The sequence below is a fragment of the Hyalella azteca genome, unplaced genomic scaffold, assembly GCF_000764305.2.
Source record: "Hyalella azteca isolate HAZT.00-mixed unplaced genomic scaffold, Hazt_2.0.2 contig7807, whole genome shotgun sequence".
Taxonomy (NCBI): domain Eukaryota; kingdom Metazoa; phylum Arthropoda; class Malacostraca; order Amphipoda; family Hyalellidae; genus Hyalella; species Hyalella azteca.
The window spans coordinates 11,994-21,989 of NW_025937921.1; the positions used below are offsets into that span (position 1 = coordinate 11,994).

Consider the following 9,996-nt stretch of genomic DNA (forward strand, 5'->3'; position numbering starts at 1 on the left):
TTGTCGTACGTGGCGGCAACCATCAGTGCAAGCCATTTGCGCTGACTAGAACGTATCCTTATTGGTAAGTAGGCTTGTGACAATATTTCTCCGGTTACTCATGTCAGGTGGTAGAGGGTTAAAACGAAGCCGAAATATAAATCCGACATCGCTCAAAGGATCGTACTGGGAATAAATAGCTTCATTGTTAAAAAGGTCAAAATGAGTTATACGAGGGAAAGATGCTTAAATCTATCGTTGTACTCTCCAGCTAAAAACGAATCGGAAGAAATAAATAGAGCGACGCTCACGAGAGCGCATTGTAAATAAAGATCTAGCTTTATTTTAAATTATTCCAATTCGGTTTAAACTTAACAGTTATACGCTGAAATTTAATAGTATGAACGCTATAAAATCTCATCCAATAATTCGTCCCAAGTGTCGGAGCGGTCGATATCACTGGAAGGGATTACAAAGATAATGCATTGTGATTATAGCATTTATTTCTAAATACTACTTAATAGTAAGGTTTTTAATTTATCAATAAAAGCTCGGTAGAAACAGAAGCGTGATAAATAATGAAACGTAAACTCGCATAAAAGTTTTTTTTAATGATTACGACTCAAGTATTGGCCCTGACTGGGGTAGCACTGCGCGTAGCATTGCTGACGAGCTTGGAAGGAGCACGCTGCAGGAGGCTGTCCGTGTCTATTCCTTTAGGCTGCGGTAGCTCCAGCAGCGCTCTTCTTATGCTCTTCTTAAACAATAAGTGCATCGGGTAGCTAATGATAAGTGTTATGAAACACAGCGCCACAACAATGGCTGTGTAATAATGGTTCATCTGCCACATGAAGTGTGGGTACACCAGTAAGGAGAGGACCGCGACGACCGTGTTGCAAATGCCCATAATGCGATCCAAATGTTCAACGGGGAACCGGGCTCGGAGGAACGCCGTGCTGGTCGAGAAGAGGCACGACCTGCAGAACACCAAGCACACAAGGGACAGATATATGGCCCAGCTCTTGAAGAATAGGAGGCACGCGTACAGTAAGATCAAGAAGATCGTGGTTATGAGGAGTGGAGTGAAGTTCGCGCAGACTTCTTGCACTCGGAGGGCGAATGCATCAGGAGCGTGACGCTTGGCGCGCCCCAGGATGCTGTCGGTGAGGTGGCCGAGCACCGGGGCGACCGCCGCGCCCAGCAGACCGCAGAAGCTGAACAGTGCCGTGTAGTGCTGTACGTCCGACCACTTGCACGACGTCGCTGAGGGGAAGACATTCAAAACTTTCACTCTACAATTCATAATAATGTTCAATCTCGTCTGACTGTAGCAACTGACGTAGCAAATCATCTAGCGAGAATTGAATCAATTGCTATTATAGATTTCCGACCACTTGCACGACGTCGCTGAGGGAAAAACATTCAGAAATTTGACTCAACAATTCATCCTGATGATCAATCTCGTCTGAATGAAGCAACTGACGTTGCAAATCATCAAGCAAGAATTGAATCAATTGCAATAACAGATACACGCATGAAATGGCTTATCCTCTCAAAGATTCTCGCCTCAAATTCAAAAGATGGCTATGGCAGCTACACGAATTCAAAATTTTTTCAAATTTCAAAAACGACAGGAAATCAAGGAAAGGCCGCCTCGTTTCTCACTGGTGATCCAAAAGTTGAAGGTCTGCTGGTAGCTGTTCATGGCAAAGAGAGCCATGAAGAGCCAGTAGGTGTGCAGGAAACACGACAGCGAGCAGAGGCTCAGGCTCAGCGGGACCTTCACCGCCGCAGATTCTGAGCCGGACGAAGAGGCTTTAAGGCTCAGCTGTGTGTCTCGTCTGCTCGTGTCTGTGGACCGGAAAAAAAGTTGCAAGACCGGAGAAGATAAGAATTAGGTCGTCAAGTTGTAAGACCGGAGAAGATAAGAATAAGGTCGTCAATTTGCAAGACCGGAGAAGATAAGAATTAGGCCGTCAAGTTGTAAGACCAAAGATAAGAATTAGGTCGTCAAGTTGTAAGACCAGAGATAAGAATTAGGACGTCAAGTTGCAAGACCAGAGAAGATAAGAATTAGGTCGTCAAGTTGCAATATTGTTAAGGAAGCCCGTTCCGTGAAGGAACACCATTACCGCAAGTTGCAGAAAACAAATCCGTATCATCAATACGTACACATCATTTTCCATTCATTGTTATCTTTTATATGCTGGATGAAATCAATTTATGCATGAATATAACTCCGAGACTCCGAATCACAACAATAAGGATATATGTAAGGGTTGAACAATAAGCATCTCTGTGAGGGTCGAACTTTAAGGATCTCTGTAAGGGCCAAACAATAAGGATCTCTGTAAGGGCCAAACAATAAGGATCTCTGTAAGGGTCGATCGAGAACTAAGGCACATGTCTTATAGATATGACAATATTTTACATGTAAATAAAATTACCGCACCTAAAATGATAAACAGTAAAAAATTCTCGTGATTTAATGTACCTACACGTAGACTATGAACTATAGTGATTAGCGAAGAACGTATAATGCGTCTTTATATTAGATATCTTGATACTATTTTCAGACCCAACCTAATTATCTGGGGCATATACTTTCAAAACTGGCTAAGTGAACGTAAGTACTTACGCTCTATTTTCTTGTCTATGATTGGTGGATTTTGCTCCAATGGCCTTCAATGATTGGCTGATGAACTTACGATCTCTTAACTTTCTTCAAAAGTATAGGCCCTGGTTAACCTACTGCATGGTTTACTACCACTGTTATTCTACAGGTTTTAAAGTGTTTAAATCTCTGCTCAGAAGACAGTAGAGTTTAAATCCCTAAACAATTATAGTAAACGATTACAGTAATTACAGTAAAAATCCCAGGCTTAACTTTGGTCAGTTTGTATAAAATAAAATTCGTCGGATTGAAAATTATCCGAATGTTACTTTGAATATACAACTATGAAATGTTGCATTGGAATAATGGCGTTTCAGATTCGCGTGAAAAAAAAAATAATATGCAGTAGCCAGGGGCGTTGTGTTCAAGCTGAATAATCATGTTCAGCTTGATTTAAATACAAATTTATTAAAATAAAATGAATGTAAATACAAATGAACGAAAATTCAATCAAATACAAATATGTTAATGGTGTTACCGTTAATGGTGTTAATGGTGTTACCGTTAATGGTGTTAATGGCGTTACCGTTAATGGTGTTACCGTTAATGGTGTTAATGGCGTTACCGTTAATGGTGTTAATGGTGTTACCGTTAATGGTGTTACCGTTAATGGTGTTACCGTTAATGGTGTTAATGGTGTTACCGTTAATGGTGTTAATGGTGTTACCGTTAATGGTGTTAATGGTGTTACCGTTAATGGTGTTAATAGTGTTACCATTAATGGTGTTAACAATAATGGTTTTAAGGGTGTTTCCATTAATATTGATGATAGTGTTACCATTAATGGTGTAGCGACTAATCATGTTGCGATTAATGGTGTTGCAGGAAGGTTTCGAAGTAGTACCGTGATAAATCTTGAATTTAAATTATGAATTAAATTGAAGAAATATAATTTGAATGATTAAATGCAGAAATGACATTGCCATCATAACCAGACGACGGAACGACGATAGAAATTAAAAGAATTTAAATACATTTGAGATAACTTGCAATCAACAGCCAATACACTACTAAAATAGTTTTACATAAAGAATTGAGCGCTTGAACAAAAATTCCATTTTTAAGTGATAGCAAAAATTAATTCAATAGAAATTGCGATTCAGCGCTCCGAAGATAATTAGATAAGAAACTCGTATCTTCTGCCCTGACCGTATATTATTATATCTTAATAAGTGGTCCAATATCTTAGCAAGACGGTTCAATTTTCAGAGCATATAATATACATTGGATTCAAATTTGCTCCTGAGGTCGCGATGAAGATCCCAAAAAATATGCAGGAACTTGCGTTTCATACACGAGTGTAATAGTGAAGGACGATCGTTACATACTGTAGATCGTATGAAATACATTCACCGTACGCACGACGTTGTTCGCAAGTTACACTATAATCGTAAGTTCAGCGTAGATCGTATATTATATCTTCTGTTCTGCGTACACTGTGAGTTTTACGTAAATCTTACGTTACACGGTTACCATAATAATTTGCAACGTTCACAACACTGTTCATAAATCAATAAAATATCTAAATCCATTTAGAATATTCTAGGAACCTTCATCTATTAATTACTATGTTTACACGAGTCAATTTTTAACATTAGAGCAGCATCGATACTAATTAATATAATAATACTATTTGATACCAATTAATATAATAATACTATTTGATACCAATTAATATAATAATACTACTGGCGCAGCACCTTGAAGAGGAAGAAGACAGACGAGGAGATGCTGTAGGACCCCATGAGGAGGTTGAGGGCCGTGGCCCGCCGCTGGGGGAAGAGGTCCCCGAACTGAACAGCGCACAACCGCAACTGATTGCCACCCATCGCCAGCAGCACCAGAGCAGGCATCAGCAGAGACTCCCGCTCTGTCACATCACCCACGAGTCAATTATTTTATTTAGCACACTAATCATTTCATTTTTTCACCCATCACTTGGAATAAAATTTTTAGAGCATCAGCCATCACTGCAGTATTCTTTGTCTCTTTGTCACTATCCTTTCCATCAGTAGAATCGGTTGATGGTAAGGCACGTCACCCATCATGCCACAACATCACTATATCAGTAAAATGCACATCAGTAGTTCTTGCGTTTATCCTCTACTGCTATGAATGGCAACCCTAACAAAATTTAGATGCGAACCCGACACTGCAATAGGTGAAGCCTAGGATTCGGTCAGCACATAAATCAGCCCATGTCCGCCTCGATTCTTGGTAAGAAAGCCAGACTCTAAGCAGATTGCAAGTTGATTTCAATCGAGCAGCTAATGAGATCCAGAATAACTTTAATTTAGTAACTTTAATTTCGATCAGGCAGCCAATCAGATCCAGAATAACTTTAATTTAATAACTTTAATTTCGATCAGGCAGCCAATCAGATCCTTAATAACTTCAATTTAATAACTTTAATTTCGATCAGGCAACCAAGCAGTTCCAGAATAACTTTAAGACGAATGTAGCGAACCCTGGGCAGAAGCCTATAGTACAGTGGTTCCCAAAGTGGGTGATATCGCCCCGCTAGGGGCGATGGAAAGATTTTGGGGGGCGGTAAAGAAGAAGAGGGCGTTTGGGGGGCGATAGGGGGGCGGCAGTCCGAAGTCGAAGTCAGAAGTTCGAACGTTTGTTTGACGATTTGTACAGAACACGTGCAGCACATCATGACTCTCAGCGATGGTTTTTTCACCCAGATCTGTTTTTAGCGCATTTACTCATTTATGAAAAATGCACTATTGTGCTTGCCATGTCCGTCCGTCTGTCTGTCAGTCCGTGATTTCACGTTTTCGTCGACGACAAAATGCGCTCTCTGTCACTCACTGCAGTGAGTCCTGAGTTATATTTTTTTAACCTCTCCTGGGTTTACGTCTACGACAAATTAACGGCCGGACTCGCTGCCGGTCTCACGGCCAATTTCCAAATTCAATGATCAAGGAATATCTCTCAAACTAATGAACTTAACTGGATGAAACTTGGTACACGTATCATTAGGACCTAACGGTAATGTAAATGCTCGTGAAAATTTTTTGAATTTTGCCTTCAATTGTTTTTGCCATACTTATATGGCAATACGTATGGGCCGAATTCACAGTGAGCAAGGAATTTCTTCCAAATTACTGAACAGATACGGACGAAATTTTGAATTTACAGTCCTAACTTACGAACGGTGATGTGTAGCTCGTGAAAATTTTTTCGATTGTGCTTTCATTCGTGATTTAAACAGCATTACGTGCTTAAATTCGCAGTAATCAAGAAATTTCTTGCAAACTACTGACCAGATTTGAACGAAATTTAGTATTTTAATACCTAACCTCAGCATCGGTGATGTTGAGCTCGTTACAAAGTTTTCGTTTTGCCTTTGTTTGTGAGTTATACGGCTATACGTAAACGACTCTTGGTCAAACCAGCCGGTAGAAAAGTCAATCGTTTCTCCTATATCTGTATAACTTGCGAACGAAAGCGAATAAGGAAGTGTGAAATCAAGAATGACGGTAAAATGAAAAAAATCTCGCAAACGACGGTAAAATAAAAATTTTTTCGATCTAAAAAACACTATTTGGTAGTTAGGAAAACGAGTGTAGGGAACCCTGGGCAGAAGCCTAGGAGGTACCCAAATTTTGTTAGGGAACGCACCCTCACAGGCATGTGTACTCGGTCATCACTCACCGGTACTCAGCATAGCCAGCAGGCAGAAGCTGGCCACCAGCATCGAACTGCGGGAGAAAAATTATACCTCATTAGAACAAAATGAATAATAATAATAATAATAATGTAAATAGTAATAATAATAATAATAATAATAATAATAATAATAATAATAATAATAATAATAATAATAACAATAATAAATAACAATAATAATAATAATAAAATAGTAATAATAATAATAATAATAATAATGATAATAATAATAATAATAGTAATAATAATTATAATAATAATAATAATAATATTAATGATATTAATAATAATAATAATGATATAAAATAATAATAATGTAATATATTACAGCTGCTTGCTGCCACCATTACAACAAGCTTCGCGTGCAGCTAATAACAAATCATGTAAAAGAATCGCAAACATGAAATACGAATTAACCTATACATACCAGTTAAACGTAACGTTTAACATAATAAAACTTAAATTAATAGTAAGCTTAACAAATCTATTTAACCGTAGAGCTGGCGTTGCGCATATATTGAATATACATATTTAAGCGCACCGCGCGTATTAAATTACAAAAGTTAAGCAGAAATTATCTTTCTAAATATAATAGCTAAACGTTACATACCAGTTCAGGTCATGATCATTAAATTGAATAATTAATAGTAAGCTTGTTAATGGAGGCAGCCATCATCACCTGACAAGGCAACCATCATCACCTGGCAGGCAGCCATCATCACCTGACAAGGCAGCCATCATCACCTGGCAAGGCAGCCATCATCACCTGACAAGGCAGCCATCATCACCTGACAATGATGCGGGTGACCCACAAGCCGGCATAGTAGAGCAGGTACCCCACAACGACACTAGGCAGGGAGTACATCACCACGCCCACGGTGAAGACCAGCGCGAACTGCTCGTCCTGGGCCTTGCAGCCCTTCGTAGGGGGCGCCTCCTGTGCCATGTAAATGCCATAGATCACAATATAATCAGAGCTGGGCAGCGCTACTTTAAAATGTAGCGGCCGCTACCGCTTCAATTGCTTAAATGTAGCGCCGCTACCGCTACATGCTCTAAATGTAGCGAGCGCTACAGCTACAATTGCTTAAATGTAGCGGGCGCTACCGCTACAATTGCTTAAATGTAGCGCCCTACTGCCCACCTCTGTATATAATATATCACCCCCCTACATGCATTATTTTATTGTGAAACTAAAGATATTGCGCGATAATACCGAGGACCTAAGAGCTGCTTTAAGAAGGGAATAATGTAAGATTTACAGAATTTGAAAGAAAAGAGAAACGGCTGAGGGTTCAATGTCGTCATGCAGCTGGTGACGACATGTGGTCATTAGACAGCTGGTGCGAACCGTATAAAGTAAACCACCATACAACTCTCGATTGACATTGAACTAAAGAGTACGTGATAGAACTGAAAAAAATAAGGATAAAATTGATACGAGATAAAACTAAAGATAATAGGCACATCACGGACGACACCCGCAACGATGGTCCGGCAATGCAAAGAAACTCAAGCGTCTGACATAGTTCAACGTACTGAGTCGTTCGCGTTTTGTGCCTCACTGCCCCAGACCGCGGCGCACTTTTCCTCCTTCCACTGCCTCCATCGCTCCTCCTGACCTGCATCGCACCCTTCCACCAGCCCGTGGCACTCCACCGGCTCCGTGCTGGCGTCTGTAACGGGATTCCTTGAAGTAACGAGGTAGCAATGTAACGTCGGTTAATTGTTCATCGGCAAGGAGGCTGGGCGGTTAAGCACAGCAGTATTGTAGCAGTGAGTTGCGAGTTCGAGACCGCAAAATGCTGTGAATGTTCTGCGATGTTGAGAATCGGCGACAGGCCTACGGCCTAATAAACGCTAAAACCGCTATTATTATTATTATTATAACCAAGTAAAGTGAACTCACAAAACATGAGGTAGGAATGTCACATCGGTTCATTAGAGACGCAAAGCAAGTAATGTGGGCTCAGCGAAGGAAACTTGAAAGAAATTGAATTAAATATTTTGTGTAAAAATTAAAAACTGAGTACTACTCTTCCATAATACTAATAAAGCAACAACACAATTTTTCGCGTTCGTGCTGAACTCGAATGAAATCGCCATGCCAGCGTGTTTATCCATCAGCTCAATTTATCGCAATACAAAGAAAGTAAAATAAGTAAAAAATAAAATGTATAAAAAAAATTTTAAAGACCACGTTTTTCATGTGGACTCAAAAGTAGAAAATAATTTTTCGGCAGCTACTGATCTCTGTTTGCTTCTGTCTCTTATACACATCTAGATGTGTATAAGAGACAGATCATCACCTGGCTTGATGAGAATCCTCTCTTAAGGAACTAGTCACTGGTCACTAGTCAATTTACTAGTCACTATAATTGTTGCTATATAGATTTATTATCAAAATTCAATTCCATTCTCAAGTGGAACTGTNATCCCGTCACTAACCTAACACCGGTTCATATCCCTGGTCCACTTGGGTCGTGTAGTTGGTCTCGCTCACATTGCAGAGGCTCGAGTAGATTCCTTCCTCCTTGAGTATCAGCACGAGCTGTGGCCACCCGAACACTAGGCCTCCAAAAACGCAGCACTCGAACAGGCCTATTAAGAATATAGTTACCCTGCGGCACAGACCCATGCCCGTGTTCCGAGTCGCCATCTTGACGAACTGTTTGAACTTTTTTTATTGTTTTTCTATGTTAGACGAGGAAGAATCTTCTTCTGAATAGAAAATATTTTTCAATATAAAAGCATACATTATCTTCCCTATGAGAGAAAACAACATTTCTGCAGTTTAAAATGCGATTAAGAAACGACATGATTTCATGAAGAAAGGTACGCCCTTAATTTACCCTAACTAGTACTAAGTATATTCTGTACGTTTGACAGCCTCGAATGTACCACGTCATTTAACTTAAATTAATTAAATTTATATAGACTTCGTTTTCAGACCTTCTCCAGTAAAGTATTTGCTGCAGTTTTCAGTTTAGTCAAGCCGTTATGATTTTTGCTAGTATTATTTGTATTTTGGCGCATCTTCCCGGTACAAAAATCTAAATCTTGTTGAGTAGATTTCGTTAATGAATGCATCGCAACAAGTAGAGCAGCAATTGAAATTTCATATACGATACGCTTGAAATATCGAACACAATTTCATACTCCTCTAATATAACGAAGAAAGCGGAGAACAATTATGTTTAAACATCTAAGTACAACATAGGTACCATTTACTCAAAGATCGCAGAGGTGCCATCAGGAACAATAAAAGTTTTCAAATATCCTAACCTCATGAATGGTGAAAAGTTTATTACACACAACAAAATTCTCAAATACGTATATAACATACACTGGAATATCCCGCTTTCGTAAGCACAACGCACTGAAATAAGTTTGAGCTCCAAGCAAGGCTCGCACCATGAAACTATATATAACGACTCAGGCCATATCAGCCGAGGGAATATAATGTTTGATCTGATACAATACAATACAATGTTGATCTGATCGTACGTTCACTCGATATCCAACCGTCATTGCACGCAAGATCATCCTCAACTATAATGCATAATTAATTGTGTGTAGTTGATGGAGGGGGAGGGGGGGGGGAATAGTGAACTTATTAAGTCCAATTAATGTTTACTAGAAACCCTACGTGACTCTTGATTACA

The 9,996-nt window shown here is 39.4% G+C and overlaps 1 protein-coding gene across 1 annotated transcript; it reads right to left on the reverse strand.

Moving 5' to 3' along the window:
* Window positions 1-480: 480 nt before the first annotated feature.
* LOC108672896 lies at window positions 481-9,312 on the reverse strand. Its single transcript, XM_047881391.1, has 9 exons — window positions 8,780-9,312; window positions 7,871-8,007; window positions 7,120-7,268; window positions 6,317-6,363; window positions 4,354-4,523; window positions 3,132-3,507; window positions 1,645-1,830; window positions 1,354-1,386; window positions 481-1,242 (listed from the first exon to the last, which is right to left on the reverse strand). Exons 1-9 carry the CDS (start codon window positions 8,988-8,990, stop codon window positions 602-604), a joined length of 1,950 nt encoding a protein of 649 aa, XP_047737347.1. The 5' UTR covers window positions 8,991-9,312; the 3' UTR covers window positions 481-601.
* Window positions 9,313-9,996: the final 684 nt, after the last annotated feature.

What these genes read in the sequence shown, in the direction of transcription:
- LOC108672896 (XM_047881391.1), bottom strand. Translation starts at nt 8,990, where the DNA reads ATGGCGACTCGGAACACGGGCATGGGTCTGTGCCGCAGGGTAACTATA. An exon ending in GTCACCCGCATCATTGTCAG is followed by an intron (nt 6,364 to 7,119) that starts GTGATGATGGCT and finishes TTTCTCCCGCAG; the next exon opens with TTCGATGCTGGTGGCCAGCT. An exon ending in CACCATTAACACCATTAACG is followed by an intron (nt 1,831 to 3,131) that starts GTAACACCATTA and finishes TCCGGTCCACAG; the next exon opens with ACACGAGCAGACGAGACACA.